Below are 18,206 nucleotides of genomic sequence, written 5' to 3' on the forward strand. Positions count from 1 at the left end.
CCTTCAAATCCCTTCCAAACTCCCCAGCATAGCACCTAGGGGTCACAAACATTTATTGGGGTACAGCAGAACTGGGAGGGTCTCCAGCAGGGTGGAGGTCCTGGGTAGGTTTCCCTGGGACTGGCATGCTGGTGATGGGGTTTCCAGGGGGATCATGGGTAGGGGTCCTCAATAATCTGAGAGGTGCTGGACTAAGGAAGGGGACCTCCACCCAGGGATGGGTCCCTGAAGGGGTTATTAGGGATCCTGAGGTGGGGGAGTCTATGGGGCAGGTCCACGTGGGGGAGCTTGGAGGACCCTATGGGTGGGAGGAGGGTCTCAGCATGATGGTCCCATAGGAGGTCCCAGTAAGATTATGGGTGTGAAATTATCAGGAGAGACTCCCCAGGGGGTGCTCTTTCAGATGCCCCCCACTTTGGGTCCCCGCAGGCGCTGGGCCAGCTGCAGATCCTGGGGGATCAGGGTGACTTGGTGGGCATGCAGCGAGCACAGGCATGCGTCTTCCAACAGCCTCACCATGAAGGCCTCTGCTGCCTGTGAACCAAAACCTGAGGGAAGGTCCCCAAAGCTCCCCAGCATGCCCCAACCCCCACACCTTCCCCCCGGGTCAGAGACCCCCCCCAAACACACACTTGGGGGGCAGGGTCCCTCCAAACCCACCCATGGGTGACCGAAGCACCTTGTGCTTGTAAATGTGTTAGGGGGGGATCAACACCCAATGACCCATCCTCAATCCCCGACAGACCCTGGGAATAAGGGACCCCCCCCACCCAGCACCCAGAGACCCTCTCAACATCCATGGAACCCTGTCCCAGAACCCATAGACCCTACCCCCAGCCAATGAAGACCCTCCTAGACTCCCCCTCAACTCCCATCACATACACCCAACAAACCTCTCAGCCTCATCCAAGCATCCAAAGAGACCTTCCTGGACCTCCCCAGCCCCCAGAGACACCTCCAGCACCCACAGACCCCCCTTGCAGCACCCACAGACCCCCAGCCCCCATGGAAACCTTCTCAGTACCCATGAGATCCCCCTCAGCCCCTTCCCCACGCCCCTAAGTCCCTAGATACTCCTGCAGGACCCATAGGACTCCTACAGCCCCTCTGTGACCTACCTCCATCACGCCTGGGCCCCCCGAGCCACACCTCCTGCAGTGCCAGAAGGGCCATGCTCTGCCAGCGGTAATCAACCCCGAGGGTGAAGAGGAGGCAGAGCTCCCACACCTGCAGCAGAGAGGGCACAGCGAGGGGGGCACATGGGGGCAGCAGGGTCACAGGGAGTGCAGGGACATCGGGACAACATGGAGGGGATATGGGGGCATGGGGGACATCCCGGGCTGGGGCCACCACCATGGCGATGGCCTGGAGACATGGAGACACTGCCCTGGTGACATCCCAGGGACCTGGGGGCACCCTTGTTGTCAGCCTGGAGACATTTTGGGGACACCCCAGGGAGAGGAACACTGGGGACAAGAACACCTGGGAATACACTGGGGAGTGGGGACATGGGAACATCACCATGGGGACACCCTGATTTCTCCAAGGTGGGAGGCAGGGAGGAAGCACCACTCTGGGAACATCTTGGGAACACCCTCAGCCATGGAGACATGGGGACACCCTGATGGGACAGGGAGACAGTGCCAGCACAGCAGGAGGGGCACAGGGAACTCACAATCTATGCAGCCTCTGAAGGTGGCAGGACACAAGGATGTCTGGAACCACAGAATGACATTGGAGGATATGCAAGGATGTTGGGGGAGGACAGGCCCACCATGTCACAAGGATGGGGAGGACAAGGACATGGGGAGGGATGGAACAGGGTTGAGGGGGGGCCCTGGGGGAAAGGGATGGTCTTGAAGAGTCCCAGGTGGTGATCTGGGGTTCTGGGAGGTAACTTGGTGGGTCTGTAGGGGGTTGGAAAATCGCAGTGGGTTTTTGGGATGGGGTCCAAGGGGAGGTTGGAGGGTTCCAGGTTGGATTTCAGGGGTCCCAGGGTGGATTTGGGGTTGGATTTGAAGGGGTCTTCGGGATTGTTTGAAGGCTTCCGGTGGGTATTTGGGAGAGTCCAATGGGGAGCTGAAGGGTGCCAGGATGGATTTGAAGGCTCTGGGGGAAGTTGCAGGGTCGAGAGGGTTGATCTGGGGTGTCCTGAGTGGGATTTGGGGATCCCAGGAGAGGGGATACAGAGTGGTTTGGAAGATCAGACAATGCTGGAGGTTTTGGGGTGAAATTGGGGGGTTCCTGGAGGGGTTTGGGGGTCCCACAGTAGATTTTGTGGGTATCTGAGATGATCTGTGGGTTCCCAGGGGAGTTTGGGAGTCCATGGGGGGTGCTGGGGAGGTTCTGGGGGGGAAAATGGGGTATCTGGGGATTTTAGGGATGAGGGGGGTTCTCACCAGGCGGGCAAAGAGGCTGGGGCGCAGCAGCAGGCAGGTGCTGCTCTGGTACTTGCAGATCTCTTGCAATGCCTGCTGCCCTGGGCAGCACCCTGTGGGGGCATTGGATAGGGATCTGTGGGGGCTTTAGGAGATCTATTTAGCCTGGAGGGCACAGATGGGGGGATTTGAAGGAACATGAGGAGTATAGATCTATAGGGCCTGTCAGAACACAGGGGGCTATAGGGGATCTATAGGATCTGGGGGGACAGGGGGAGGCTGTGGGGGTTATAAGGGATCTGTAAGGTCTGGGGGGACATTGTGGGTATAAAGAATCTATAGGGAGCTATAGTGATGGCCGATATAAGGGAGGTATAGAGTGTTATAAACAAAAATCTGCCTTTTTTTTTTGTGAAGAAAAAATGTTAAAAAAACTAATCAGACCACTGTTGCTGCTGGGGTGCTGCTTCTTTGTTATGGTAATTGTGGGTCGTTGTCGTTAATAGTTGTTTTTGTATCGGTAAAAGCTCTGGCTGGGGTTGAGTTAATGTCTCTTCTCCTAAGAAGGGCGTGGACCTCCCCAGATGGTGAAGAGAAGGGACTGAGATGTGGGAGGGGGGACATGCAAAACAACTTCGGGACCGGCATGCCATGGGAAGCTACTATTCCAAACACACTGAAAAGAACCCCAAAACAACGAGCCAGTATAGAGTTGAGAAATTGGAGTGATGTCTAAACGTGAGGAATGGAGTGCTGAGCCTGCAGAGATGCTGGAGACCTTTGTGACCTCTCACCCTGAGCGCGGGAGTAGTCCTGAAGCCGGGATCTAGGAGGGGGTGAGGCTGCGGACTTGAAGACCAGGGGTCACAGCCATAAAGGCTCCCACAAGGATTGGACCCCCAGGTGTCGCAGACATTTCTCCACAGAAATCCTTTCTTTCAGATTTCTGTGTCTTCTGGAAGGCAGAGGCCTCAGAAGAGAAGGTAAACAATTCTTATCAGCTGCTGTGGAATGCAATAGGATTCACCTTGATTGGCTCATTTTCTATGTTTATAATTAAGGACCAATCATCAGTGCAAGCTAGGGGACTGAGTCCCTGGACACAACTTTGTTGTGGATTCTTTGCTATCTATTCTTAGCTTAGCTAGCAGCTCTGCAAACCTCTCTCTATATTCCTATTAGTATAACTATAATGTATTATATCATATATTAATAAATATGCCTTCTGATCAAGAAACAAGATTCACCGTATCTCTCTCACCAGCTGCGCCCACACAGGGCGCTGTAATATCTGGTGACCCCTCGTGTAAGAGCAAAAATTAATCTGATAAGACCAGAGGAGCAAAATTGCTGCACTGGGTAAAAATCCTGTATGTGCGGCATTTGATGGTTGCTCTGAAGTGATCAGAAAGTGGATTCAAGCCAGGAGCTGAAGAACTGAAGATTTGGACAGAGTTCACAGCCAAGGCTGACCACAAAGAGAACTTTCTTCTGGAAAACCATCAGGAAAGATGATGGAAAAGAGCAGCAGACCTGTGGAGCTGGCCAGAGCACGCTGGACTCTTTCAAAAGGTACTGTTCACTTTTCTATCCCTGATGAACCAGCCCTTCGTAGCTTGTGGCTGTTCGTATGGCAAACACATGCCTTGCCAGAAGAGATTCAATTCTCCCCTTCAGAGGAAAAACTCATAGCCCTCTGGAAATATTGGTGCAGAGAAGATGGTTGCTTTTTGTCAGAAACAGATATCTATGGGTTCTTTCGATGGGCAAAGCTTTTTGGGTTCTTTGCTGATATTCTGTATGCTTTGGATGCTTTTGTCTGGGAGTGCATGGACTCCATTATCCAGTGCGTCTACATTGAGGGACGTGTCCTGCCTTCTATCTACCCAGCATTTATGAAGCTTTTCCGAGTTCTGAAACGCAGAGCAGCTCTTTTTCCATGGATCTCTAATTGTTATGGCCAAGCTCCGTTTCCACCGCCCTTGGCAGAAGACCCGGTGGGTGATGACTTTGGGCTTTTTTCCCCCCCTTGCTTCACGGCGGGGGGGGCGAAACTTCGCGGCGCGAAGAAGTTTTTTTTACTCTTGCTCCGGAGCATGCTCAGATAGAGCCTTCTCCTCCTCCCCCTTCTCTCTCTCCGGGGGGATGGGAGCGGCCGCTCAAGCCAGCGCCGGCCTCTCAGACTCTGCCTTCAGACATGGGGGCGGCACCGGTCTCTGAGGCTTCCTCCACGCCCCTGCAAGAGCCTGCATCAGAGACTGAAGAAGCACTTCCGGTCCCTGAGCTGTTGCTAGGCGATGAGGATGCATCTCCAGCTTCCGGCTCAGCGTCGGAGAAGGCAGAAGAGCCAACACTTTCGCCGATTGACCTGTTGCTAAGCAACAGCGACGCTCCGCCGCTTCTCCCAGCTCCGCTGGTGCCGTGCCTGCCGCCGCTTTCAGAGCCAAGGGACGCAGCAACAGCGTGTTCCCACGCGTCCCCGCCTCCTCCAGCCGAGACAGTTCCTGTTCAGGATGGGGCTGAAAACGCCGTTGAACCTGCGGGACCCTCGGAGCAGCCCGCGGCTGATCCCACGATCAGCGTGATTCCCTCCTCGGCCGGCTCCTCCGCGGCCAGAGTCACTGCCGCGTTCCAGGCCAGCCCCAGCGTCACCCACAGCCCCGCGGGCCCCCACCCCGGCCCGGCGCCCCCCATGGCTGGCCCGCCAGCCCCGGGCCTGCCCCAGGAAGCGGCCCCAGAGCCTGGTCTCTCCTTCAGTGGCGCGGGGGCTGCCCGCCAGCTGACTCTTGCGGCAGTCCAGCTGCCGGCTTTCAAGCTCGGCGGTTTGGGGGGTGGTGTTTCGGTTGCTGTCCCATGGAGGCTGCCATCTCTGCCGCCCCTCTTGTGCCCTAGCGGTGAGGGGGAGGGGGCTCCCAAAAGTTTTGCCTTTGGTCTCCAGCCCAGTGGGGGTGGTGCCGTGATGCTGTGGGAAACAAACATCTCCAGACCCCAGATGGGATTGCTGGGGAAGGCTTCTATTTCCCTGCTGCTGGCATGCCTCAGTGGTTTAGGGGAAAGGAAGCATCTCACTACCCGTGCTGCCATTATGCTGGCAGCAGGGTTCAGGCCTGTGGATATGCAGAGCCTTCCTTATGGGTTTGGCCTGGGCCGTTTGGCTCAGGAAATTTCTGGGCCGGGCCCACTGCGAGGCCTCCTTATGTTTTTGGGGATTCTGGTTTGTCCTACCGGTCCGGGTTCCACTGTGTGAGCCAGTTTTGGGGTTCCTGGTCCAGTATGGGCCAGGGCCCCCAGGGCCTTTCCTTCTGTGCTTCTCTGGCACTGCTCTGCCTGGCTGCTGCTCTTTTGCTTTTCGATTAAAAAAAAAAAAAAAATTAAAATTAAATAAAAAAGATTGAAAATAGAGGGCAGCAGCTCTGAAGCGCTGAAGCACTGAAAGGCCAGAAAGGACATTTCCAAATTGTACAAATTGTTTTAAATTGTTTAAAATTGTATTAAGACTGTCAATGGTTTTTGATAACTATTGATGGAACTCTTTTGCAGAAGTCTGTTTCAGGACCAAAAGGACTCTCAGATATTCCAAGGGAAACAACTTTGGCTCTTGGACTGTTCCTGAAACTCAGCTGCATGGACTTCAATTTCCTTTGCATTGTTTTTGGCAATTTTCTTATATTGTAGGATTGTTTTAGTGAATTGTTAGTATTCTATATTTTATAGGTGAAGGAATTTCCTGTTCATTCCACATCAGCATTTTTTTTTATTTTATACAATTTAGAAAGGTGAGATGTCGCAGACATTTCTCCACAGAAATCCTTTCTTTCAGATTTCTGTGTCTTCTGGAAGGCAGAGGCCTCAGAAGAGAAGGTAAACAATTCTTATCAGCTGCTGTGGAATGCAATAGGATTCACCTTGATTGGCTCATTTTCTATGTTTATAATTAAGGACCAATCATCAGTGCAAGCTAGGGGACTGAGTCCCTGGACACAACTTTGTTGTGGATTCTTTGCTATCTATTCTTAGCTTAGCTAGCAGCTCTGCAAACCTCTCTCTATATTCCTATTAGTATAACTATAATGTATTATATCATATATTAATAAATATGCCTTCTGATCAAGAAACAAGATTCACCGTCTCTCTCTCACCAGCTGCGCCCACACAGGGCGCTGTAATACCCAGGTCTGCCCCTAGTGGACAAAGCTGCACATATCCTCCTCCTCCTTGTCACCCTGGGAGAGTCGAAGGAGACTTCAGACCCATCAAGCTGCCCAATCCTGAGCTGATCACTTTTAATAAAGGCATTAAAAGGAGAAAAAGTCTCCTGCCCTGTTTATTTCAATGGGAAGCCGTCATAGGTCCAGACCCTTTCCTTAAAACATGGACTTTTGTTTTAAACAAAAGAGGGACAAAATATGATGAGCTGGCTCTACTAGCCCTGCTGGTGTGATGTAAGAGCCACAGCCTAGATAAAACAGAGGAAGCCTCCCTAGACTTTAATAACTTAGGAACAGGCTAGCCAATGTATATTTGAAGCTGCCTCCATGGGTGATGCTATAAACAAAAATCTGCCAATTTTTTTTGTGAGAAAAAGGTTACCACTGTTACTGCTGGGGTGCTGCTTGTGCGTCATGGTAATTACGGGTCATTGTTGTTAATAGTTGTTTTTGTATCAGTAAAAGCTGAGCTGGGGCCAAGTTAATGGCTCTTCTCTGGGACAGTAAAGGGTGGGGACCTCACCAAACAGTGAGGAGAAGAGACTTAGGGGGGGGGGGGAGACATGCAAAATAACCCCAAGACCAGCATGCCATGAGAAGCTACTGCTTCTAGCTTGCTAAAAAAGACCCCCAAACAATGAGCCAACTAAGAGTTGAGAGATTGGAGTGATGTCTGGACGTGAGGACGGAGTGCCGAGCCTGCAGAGATGCTGAACACCTTCGTGGTCCCTCTCACCCTGAGCATGGGAGGCGTCGGGATCGGGAAGAGGGGGTGAGGCGGAAGAGGTGAAGAGAAGAGGTCACCACGCCCTAAAGACTCCCATGAGGACAGGACCTCCAGCTCTGCCCCTAGTGGACTGTTATGAACAAAAATTCGGTTAATATTTTTTTTGTGAGAAAAAGTTACAAAAAGGCAGCCAGATCACTGTAGCTGCTGAAGTTCTTCTTGTTTTGTTATTGTAATCACGGGTCGTTGTGGCTAATCGCTCCTTTTGTATTAGCAGAGCCTTGCCCGAGGCTAAACTGTACTTTTCCCAGAAGGGTGAAGAGACCTGAGAGGGTGGGGGGGGGTTATGCAAAGTGACTCCAGGACCAGCATGCTGTGTGGGTACCCCGACTCCAAACGCACGGAGAAAACCCCAAAAACAATGAGCCAAATAAGGGTTGAGAGACTGGAGTGATGTCTGGACGTGAGGAGCCGAGTGCTGAGCCTGCAGAGATGCGGAACACCTTCGGAGTCCCTCTCGCCCTGACCACAGGAGTTGTCCCCGGAGATGAGGGCCGGCTAAGACAGCCAGCAAAATCAACATCTGATGGGAACACCACACCCTAAAGGCTCCCACGAGGACGTGATTCCCCAGCTCTGCCCCTAGTGGACAGAGCTGTGCTTATCCTTCTCCTCTGAGTCGCCCTGAGAGAAATGACGGAGACTGCAGCCCCGCCGAGCTGCCCAATCCTGAGCTGATCACTTTTAATAAAGGCATTAAAAAGGAGAAGAAGTCTCCTGCCCTGTTTATTTCAGGCGACGAGACCATCCTCAGTTGTGGAGAGTTTAGTTCAAGCATGGCTTAAAGAAAAAGGCCATGAAGTTGAGAGAAAAGTAAAAGGTAGTTGTAAAGCAGTTCCAAAAGCAGTTCCCAGGCTTGATTTCTATAAACAATTAGGCTCTCTCATGCATCACTTTATAAACAATAAGGTTCTCAGACAGTCTTCCCATAACAAGCAAAACATCCTCTCTGGGAAAAGATGGCACCCTGGGAACAGATATGGAAGTTTTGGGAACCTTTCATATCACAGTGGGAACACTGGTTCTGTTTTTAATAAACAATTATAGGTATTGTAAAACAAAAGGAGTGGTTAGAGTTTTCTCTGTTAGCCTATCATGAGCTTGGATTTTGTAATATGCATGAAGTTAATTAACACTGTTATATAAAGTGACTGATCGATCAATAAATCGGAGTTCGATGCATCAATCAGATGGTCGTCTCCCCTTCACTTCAATAAGTGGTGACCATCCCGACGTGATAGCGAACACCACGGGAAATGAAGAACGGGTCGGGTTCCGAAGCAGCCGGAACGGCAAATAAGCGCGAAGAAAAAAGCGGAGGAAAACCCGCCGAGACGCACCGTGCCCTAGGCGACCGTACAGACGGGCCTGGCCAATACGTGCGGCTGCGACCTTGAGGAGCTGCAAAGTGCGCACTTACAATATAGGTATGGAAAGGCAAGCCGCATATGAACTTTTTTTTACTTTCCTGCAAAAAAGGCAGATTAAGGGGATAGATTTACAGAAAGAATTACCGGGACTTTTGGCTTATGGTTTGGAAAGGGGTATTTTTGTAAATCCCCACATGGTTCACGAGCTGTCAGAATGGCGTAAATTTGGTGATATATTATGGCAGGCTACATTAGACGATGATAAAACGGCTAAGAAGTGGGGTAAATTATGGTGGGTCATTAATACCGAGCTGTTGCAGTTTCAGGCTGAAAAAAGGGCTGCTCACCAGGCTACTGCTGCTCACGATCGTAACAAAGAATACAATCAAGACAGGGAGTTTGATAAGGAGTCGGGAACTCCTCTCGGCCCCGCAACAAGGACGGTTTTATTACCTGCCTCACCACCTCCCTCGGCAAGCCAAGCTGCAAGCCAGGCTGCGAGCCAGGCTGCGAGCCAGGCTGCGAGCCAGGCTCCACAGAGCGCTTTCTTACCCGCTTCGCCGCCCCCCCTAACGAGCCAAGCTCCGCAGGGTGCTTTATTGTCTGCCTTGCCGCAGGCTACACGGAGCACTTCTGAGTCTCCCGTATCTGCTGTATCGCAGCAGCCGGGGCCACAATTGCATACTCCGTTCCCGAAAAGCAATCAGTCGATCCCTGGGGCGGAAAACGACCTAGCGGGGATGATTGCGAGGGAAAGACGAGATGCGTGGGCTGCCTTGGCCAAAAATGCAATAGAAACGGGAGATCAAGAGCTGATAAGTATGGCTAGTGAGCTGGCTTGTCCGGTTGTCTTCACTCCTCAGGACAGGGGGGGCATACAAGCGACAATCACTGCTCTTGACTGGAAAATGTTATCTCAATTGCGAGCTACTGTTAGTCAGTTTGGATTTAAAAGCGAACCAGCCAAACAAATGCTCAACTATATTTTTGACACTAGCATTCTTCTTGTTAATGATTGTCATGGCTTAGTCAAATTAATTTTTACCCAACATCAACAATTGCTGTTTAATGCTCATTGGGAAGCACTTGTTAGCGAGTATGTGGCAGTTCAAAGGCAGCAGGATGACCCCCTCCATGGCGTCACTGTTAATGAGCTTAGGGGTCTGGGACCTTTCCTTCGTACTGAGGCACAAGCCTTAATAGGCCAGGAGAAGTGCCAGGAGGCTATAAGGTTAGTCAGACTCACAATAAAAAGGGTAAAGGAACCAGGAGGGATACCAGTATATATGGGAATCAAGCAAGGCAGAGAGGAATCATTTGGCTCTTTTATTGACAAAGCTGCTGCTGCAATTGAGAGAGCTGGCATGCCGGAATACATGCGCGGGGCCCTCCTTAAACAGTGTGCCCTTCAAAATTGTAATTCTGTTACTAGGAGCGTACTTAATACCTTAGGTGCGAATTGGACTATAGAGGAGGCATTAGAGAGGATGGCTCTCGTACCTACCGGACAGCAGGCTTTGTGGTAGATGCGATCAAACAGTTAGGACTAGGCTTGCAAGAACAGGCAAAGTCCTCTCAGAGTCAGGTGTTAGCCGCTCTTGCACCTCTCCAAGCGTCAGCTGCATTTGCAGCATCAAATAAAGGGGGCCGCATGAAATGCTACCGATGCGGAGGCATGGGCCACTTGCACCGGGAATGCCAGGCTGTCGGAATCTGGTACCAGAAATGCCGTATGGACACTCATAATACTGGCGTTTGTAGACGGAGGTCAGGAAACTTCCCCAGGAGCGCGTATCCCCGCAGCGGCCACACCCAGACACAAGTCGCCGCTGCAGCAACAACAGCACCTCCTCCTGCCTCCAACCCTCTGCAGCAGGGAGCCTCCAACCTGCCACAGCAGGGAGCCTCGGCAAGGACCTGGCAGCCGCAGTAGACGTGACACTGATGACTCCGCACCCACAAAAAATCCCAACAGGGGTCCAAGGACCTATTATTATACAGAACAAAGCGGTAGGTGCTCTACTATTCGGAAGATCTTCTACATCTATGTTGGGACTGTTTGTGTTACCTGGTGTTATTGACGCGGATTACACGGGAGAGATTATGGTGATGGCTTACACCCCTTTTCCTCCTCTTCAAATAATTAAGGGACAAAGGATTGCTCAGCTGGTACCGCTTGAGCAAATGACTAAAGGAATTCAACCCATAAAAAGTCAAGAGAGGAGAGAAAATGCTTTTGGTTCCACAGGAGGACTTACTTTGCTAACTTTAAATCTTGCCGAGAGACCCAAGAAAAAGGTAGAAGTAGAATTCAAAGGCCAAAATGGTCATTTTCAGGTCTGCTTGATACTGGAGCAGATTCCAGCATCATTAGTCCTAATTGCTGGCCTCAACACTGGCCTCTGCAGCCAGAAGCCACTGCAGTATCCGGGGTCGGAGGATTTACCCTGGCTAGCCGTTCGCCCCCCCTCCGAGTTTACATCAATGGGAAACAGCTTACAGCAATTTTTTCAGTGGTGCAGTTACCACCTACTGTTCAATGCCTTATAGGTCAGGACATTATGGCTCAGCTAGGGGTGGTTTTGACAAATGAACACCCTTTGGAGTAAAAGCCATTGCTTGGACTTTCCCAATTCCCATCACCTGGATTGTTGACACCCCGGTATGGGTTAAGCAATGGCCTTTGAAAGGGGAAAGTCTTCAACACGCACATCAGCTCGTCTCAGAACAATTTCAACAGGAACACTTGCGTTTATCTACCAGCCCCTGGAATACTCCAATTTTTGTAATTAAAAAGAAGTCAGGAAAATACAGGCTGCTCCATGATTTGCGTGCTGTTAACAAGCAGATGGAACCTATGGGCTCATTACAACCTGGATTACCTAACCCAGCCATGATCCCGATGGATTGGCCTTTGCTGATTATTGACCTAAAGGATTGCTTTTTTACTATCGCCCTCCACCCACAGGATATGCGATGGTTTGCTTTCACATTATCTGCGATTAATAAAGAAGCACCTGATCAGAGGTTTGAATGGACCGTTCTTCCGCAGGGCATGCGCAACAGCCCCACCTTGTATCAGCTTTATGTCAGTGCAGCTTTGCAACCTCTTAGGAAGCAATGGCCTAATACAGTAATATATCATTATATGGATGATGTATTGTTTGCTCAACCGATGCCTTTCACACAACAACAAGTCCAGGAAATAAGAACCACACTGGCACAATACTCTCTAGTAGTAGCTCCTGAGAAGATCCAAACAACTGCTCCCTGGAAATACCTGGGATGGTCTATGACAGAACAAACTGTCAAACCTCAAAAGCTGCAATTAAAAACAAAAATAGCCGCCTTAAATGATGCTCAAAAATTCTTAGGTTATTTACAGTGATTAAAACCAATGGTGGGAATACCCAATGAACTACTCGATGAGTTGCGTCCACTGTTGAAAGGAACTGACCCAACTCATCCGGTGTGTATTACTGACAAACAACAGTGGGTCATTCAGCAAATTATGGACTGTGTTATGCATGGGCATGTTTATCGAAGGGATCCAGACTCACCCATAGATCTGACCATTTGGAAGGGCCCACAATATCTTTTGGGAGCACTTACGCAATGCAAACAAGAAACGGGGGAAACACGGATATTAGAATGGATCTCCCCCCCATTGCAGCAAACTAAGACTCTTTTTCAAAAAATTGAAATGTTAGCGGATCTGATAAAGAAGGGCAGAGAAAGGATGTTGCAGGTGGCTGGGGCAGAACCAGCTGCCATCAAGATACCAATGAAAAAGGATACCTTGGACTGGTATTTGACTAATTCAGAGGAACTGCAGGAAGCTCTCTTAGGTGCATGTTGCCCCATTGAAACATATCAGCTTCGACCAGCTTTGATTCAATGGATAGGGGACTGGGATTGGATAACTCGTCCAAAGCGAGAGAATTCTCCTATCTCAGGTGCCATTACTGCATTTACAGATGCTGGCAGGAAATCAAGAACTGCTGCAATAACCTGGCAAGAAAAGGGAGTATGGAAGCATCATATTCTGCAAGGGAAGCAGTGGACCGCCTACAAACCATGGAACTGTTAGCAGTGGTATGGGCAATGGCACAGTTTAAGGAACCTTTGAATGTTGTTACAGACTCTTTGTATGTAGCAGGAGTTGTAGCAAGAATTGAAGACGCCTCCATAAAAGAGGTGCAAAATCAAAGGCTATATGAACTATTATTGCAGTTAAAAAGAGCTAGAAGATCCAGGGAACATGCTTATGCTGTAATTCATATTAGAAGTCACAAATGGGATGTTGGTTTAGGTGAAGGGAATGATAGGGCAGATAGATTGGTCACCATTACCCAAAGCACACCTCTGTCAAGTCACCAATTGGCTCGAGAGGCCCACTCAATGTTTCACCAAAATGCAAAAGGCTTAAGCAGAGAATTTAAGATAACACTCTCAGAAGCAAAAGCTACTGTGAGGACTTGCCCGACTTGTAGTCACCATAATGGGGGATGTGGTTTAGGCCTAGGAGTAAACCCACGGGGCCTGCAAACAAACGAATTATGGCAAATGGACACTACACACGTCCCTAGTTTTGGCAGACTAAAGTATGTACATGTGTCCATTGATACTTATAGCAAATATATATGGGCAACAGCTCAGACAGGAGAAAGAGCTATACATGTGGAAAGACATCTGTACAGTTGCTTTGCAGTGATGGGTACACCAAAAAGAATTAAAACGGATAATGGTTCTGCCTATATCAGTCAAAGGATAGGGAAATTCTTAAGAAGTTGGGGAATTGAACATGTTACAGGTATCCCAAATTCCCCAACAGGGCAGGCTATCATCGAAAGGGCACATGGTACCTTAAAGAAGTATTTAGCCAAGCATGAGGAAGTAACTGACCCCCAAGCAAGATTATTGAAAAGTTTATTTGTGATTAATCATTTGTGTGTGTTTGGAGATGTAGGGCAACCCTACAGCAGAACTACACTATAAGCCACAAGAGATTGGTGAACAGAAAAAAAGAAGTATGGGTAAAATACCGAGATCCCAAGACAGGGTTATGGAAGGATCCTGCTAAGGTCCTGTTCTGCGGAAGGGGATATCTTTGTATTTCCACCCCCACAGGACCATTGTGGGTACCTGCCAAGTGGACTAAACCTGTTCTTGATGCAGCGATTGGTGGATCAGCTCACGAAGGAGGACAAGGACCGTCTGGAGAAGAAGCTGCTCCTGATCCTGCAACCACTACTGCTACAACTGAAGGGACACTCGAAAGTGATCGACAGGGCCATAACATGCCGTTGCCGGACGACCAGGGAACTGATTGACATTATTGAATCATTATCATCTTTCCATATAAGAGGACCGGCAAAAGAGAACTGCCTTGAATGTCACAGCCCAAATTGTGCTGCTTGGGTTACACTGTGTTGTGGGGGTTGTGACAAGACCTTTTGGGTGGATCAGTTGTCACTTTTTCATTTATGGTGTAACACCTGTAATTATAGACACACCTAGGAACATAATTGGGAGTGGGCACTACGGAATCAGACAGGGCTAAACACTGCCTCAGCTTTAAACCTTTATGAATCTCATGAGCAGAAAATCTTGGCCTATTATCGGTGGGAGGTATTTTGAAAAGGGTTAAAACTCAAAGTGCATCATATATTGCCTCTGTAAGGTGTAGAAAGCTGGTACCCTTAACACAACATTCTGTTGTAGGGCCCATAAGAGGAGATCCCAATCAGGCATTAGATAACTGCATTAGAAGGTTACAAAGGTGTGGTCTTCAGGTATCGGGAACAGTAAGGTTAAAATCTGATAAGAAAAAGAAGGTCAAAGTAAAAACAGAAAAATGAGGTTTGCTTTTGTTATATTGCTTGGTGTAGTGGTAGCTGAAGAATTAAGGGTAACACATTTTAGTCAACCTAGAGATAATGTATGGATAACACTTGCTAGACAGATTAACCAGTCATCGCTTTGTCTCAGCCTTGGAGGAGTTACTAACCCATTTTGAACGTGTTTGGTAGGGCTTCCAGTACGGTCTCCTCAAGAATTTTGCAGTCTTATTAATAACTGCGCCTTGTGTATGCGCAATATGATAAATATTAAATTGCCCGCACAAAAAGGGTATACTGCCAGTCAGAGTGACGGCTACCGCCAATGTCTGCTAATTCAATCACTTAATACTCCTTTGCATTCCCCACCTGAGGAGTTAGATCTTTTTGGAAGTGCAAATGCTAGTATGACCAGCACTTCCAACGGTGGGTGGTTCAGCTTTGATTACTCTAATTTTCAAAAGATGAATCAGCATAAACAGACATGGGCTACTCTGGATTCATCTCTAAGCCCGGACATAGTGTCCAAACAGCTTTATAACCAATGTAAAGGCTCTAGTATCATGACACCTAAGAAATTACCCACAGGGATATTTCTAATTTGCGGAGATAGAGCCTGGAATGGCATACCAGCCCAGCCGCAGGGTGGACCTTGTTATTTAGGCAAGTTATCATTATTCCACCCCAATATATCTGTGTTAATGCAACTAAGTCATAATACAAGCAGGCAGAGGCGCAGCTTACATAACTTAGACTGTAGTCAAATAGGAAATGCATGGTTCTGGAGTACACTGAAACAAGTGGTGGTTGCAACTATCCTACCAGGAGGTGCTGCAAACAAAGCAATGAATTTAGCAAAACAAATAGGGTGCTGGGCTAAGGGTGAATTAAATAAGACATCACAGATATTAGATATGTTAACTGCAGATGTACAAAGTGTTAATCACGCTGTTTTACAAAATAGAGCTGCCATAGATTTTTTACTTCTAGCACAAGGCCATGGGTGTGAAGAGTTTGAAGGGATGTGTTGCATGAATTTATCTGATCATGCTGTATCTATTCATGCTAAGATAAAAGAGCTACAGCTAGGGCTTAACAGCCTTAAGGAAGAAGAAGGATTGGGAATTGATGAGTGGCTTAAAAGTTTAGGATTGGGACCATGGTTAAGAAACCTTGTAATATATGTAATATTATTGCTTTTACTTATTTTACCTTGTTTCTGTAGTTGTATCCAAAATATGGTTAGTAGGATGATAGAGAAAACCCGGCAAACTAACCTCCTTTCTCAAAAAGAAAAAGATAGGGGAAGTGTGGAGAGTTTAGTTCAAGCATGGCTTAAAGAAAAAGGCCATGAAGTTGAGAGAAAAGTAAAAGGTAGTTGTAAAGCAGTTCCAAAAGCAGTTCCCAGGCTTGATTTCTATAAACAATTAGGCTCTCTCATGCATCACTTTATAAACAATAAGGTTCTCAGACAGTCTTCCCATAACAAGCAAAACATCCTCCCTGGGAACAGATATGGAAGTTTTGGGAACCTTTCATATCACAGTGAGAACACCGGTTCTGTTTTTAATAAACAATTATAGGTATTGTAAAACAAAAGGAGTGGTTAGAGTTTTCTCTGTTAGCCTATCATGAGCTTGGATTTTGTAATATGCATGAAGTTAATTAACACTGTTATATAAAGTGACTGATCGATCAATAAATCGGAGTTCGATGCATCAATCGGATGGTCGTCTCCCCTTCACTTCAATACTCAATGTTATAAAGCCCTGGAAGCTTGTTATCGACTTGTTAAATCAATTAGAGTGGGACGCAAGGACGGCGGAGGGGACACAGCAGGTACCGTCCACCGAGGCGACGGGAAGTGTGGGACACCGCGCCAGGCACACGGGGAAGGAAGACGGGCGGAGCAGCCACAACGCGCTACGGAACCACTGCACGGAGCTGCGAAGTCTCCCCCAGACCAGGGGCGACCTGCCCACGGAGCCTGCTGCTGGTGCCGTCCGGGACCACGCCGCCGCCCCCTGCAGGGACGTCTCCCCAGCAGAATGTCCTCTGGTCGTCCTGAGCCGTGCCGCTGCCCTGGGCGGGGCTGGTGTGCCGGCGGAGTGCCCTGCTGCTGTGTGGAACTGCGGAGATGGCCCCTGTCAGCGCGCTGCCACCAATGCAGAGGGCGCAGAGACGCCGTGCTGCAGAGCCTCACTGAGCGGCCACTGCCGTTCCGCTGTGCCCTGCTGCCCCGGCTGGGACCCCAGAGGTGGCGCTTCGTAGCGGCGTGGAGGCGCTTTGCTGCTGCAGCTGCTGCGAGGCACCCAGCCGGCTCCACTAAGAGATGCCTTGCCCACTGCGGGACAGTGCCCGGCCGCGGAGCGGAGTTTGCTGTCGCTCTGCCAAGCTCTGCCCCACCGGTTACAGACTCAAAGGACACTGGAGATGACGCCATCGCCGTTGCCACTGCTGAGACAGCACGGCGCTGTAGCTTTGCGTTCGACCCCGGCAGGTCCACCCCTGCTGAGCCACCACCTTAGAAAGCCCCCAGACAGCAGCTGCCGCACTGGGACCGAGAAAACCCGGTCGCAACACAGCTCGGCGGTGGCGGGGCTGCCGCGCCGCCGCCGCCCAGGGAAGGGCGCCGAGATCAGGGAACCTCCCACTCTAGCCGAGGCTCTCTCTTACTGCCCGCTGCTGCTGACGAGCCGGTGCCGCAGCTGCCGTCCCCGGGACCGGGGTATCCTCCAGCCAGCCACTGCCGGCAAGCGAGATCCACAGTCACAGTCTCCGTCCCGGCCGGGGCCGCGGCTCACCGGGGCTGGGGGGCTTTCCAGCGGTCAAACCCCTTCGAACAGAGCGGCGCCCCGCTCCCTACCACACCTCAAACCCGCCACTGCCGCTTTCCAACCGCAGTGCCTTGCAACCGCAGCTGCAGTTTCTGTCCGCAGGACCCATTTCTAGTGACTAATTTAAAAAACTCCTTTGATAAAGTCATCAAACGTCAGACTTGAGAGTTATCATAAAAGCAAGTACCATCCCAATATTAATTTCTGTGTATGCCTTCACAGTTTTAGTTATAATTGGCAATGCTACATCTCTCCTCAGATATGCATTTATTTTCAGTAAAGTGTTGTTTTCCTCTTCCAAAAACCTTACAGTTTCAGTTATTAGCAAAAGTGTTTTGCATTTCAGCAACATTTCACATTTTCTTTCAACAATGCTTGTTGGTTTCTTTTGTACATAACTCCTAGCCTATTCATTTCTTTAAAGTATTATTTAATTTATACAAAGGAATGTTATTGTTTTAGTCCATAACTATTATCCAAAACTGACTTTTGCAAAATGAATACTTATGGAAGTGCTGATTTGCCAAACTTAAGTACCACAGCATTCAAGAGGAAAACAGACACCCAAACCAAAATGGACACTTTATATTCATTTGTCTAATGAGATACCATCAGGTGAGGCAGACTGAAACTGAGATCTGAGACCCTTTCTACCAGATATTGTTGTCCATGTTTAATTAAGCCAGTATTGTTCTCACCATCTCTGCAAACGATAAGAATTATGTTAAAAGTAACATCAATTCCTGTGACTTCTATGAAACCTACAGTGTCATCTCTTACACTGAT

The 18,206-nt window shown here is 49.2% G+C and overlaps 1 protein-coding gene across 1 annotated transcript; it reads right to left on the reverse strand.

The window, feature by feature from the left end:
* Positions 1–399: 399 nt before the first annotated feature.
* On the reverse strand, positions 400–5,072 carry LOC131560500 (histone H3-like centromeric protein A). Its single transcript, XM_058809277.1, has 4 exons — positions 4,916–5,072; positions 2,400–2,491; positions 1,150–1,227; positions 400–534 (listed from the first exon to the last, which is right to left on the reverse strand). The coding sequence occupies exons 1-4, from the start codon at positions 5,070–5,072 to the stop codon at positions 400–402; spliced, it is 462 nt and encodes a 153-aa protein (XP_058665260.1).
* Positions 5,073–18,206: the final 13,134 nt, after the last annotated feature.

Source organism: Ammospiza caudacuta, chromosome 8 (assembly GCF_027887145.1).
Source record: "Ammospiza caudacuta isolate bAmmCau1 chromosome 8, bAmmCau1.pri, whole genome shotgun sequence".
NCBI classification, from domain to species: domain Eukaryota; kingdom Metazoa; phylum Chordata; class Aves; order Passeriformes; family Passerellidae; genus Ammospiza; species Ammospiza caudacuta.

Bases quoted from the DNA above. Each gene is read 5' to 3' on its own strand.
- LOC131560500 (XM_058809277.1), bottom strand. From the start codon at position 5,072: ATGGGGGGCGCCGGGCCGGGGTGGGGGCCCGCGGGGCTGTGGGTGACG. The intron at 1,228-2,399 runs GTGAGAACCCCC...TCTCTGCTGCAG, and splicing joins CCAGCCTCTTTGCCCGCCTG to GTGTGGGAGCTCTGCCTCCT. The intron at 535-1,149 runs GTGTGGCTCGGG...TTTGGTTCACAG, and splicing joins CCCTTCTGGCACTGCAGGAG to GCAGCAGAGGCCTTCATGGT.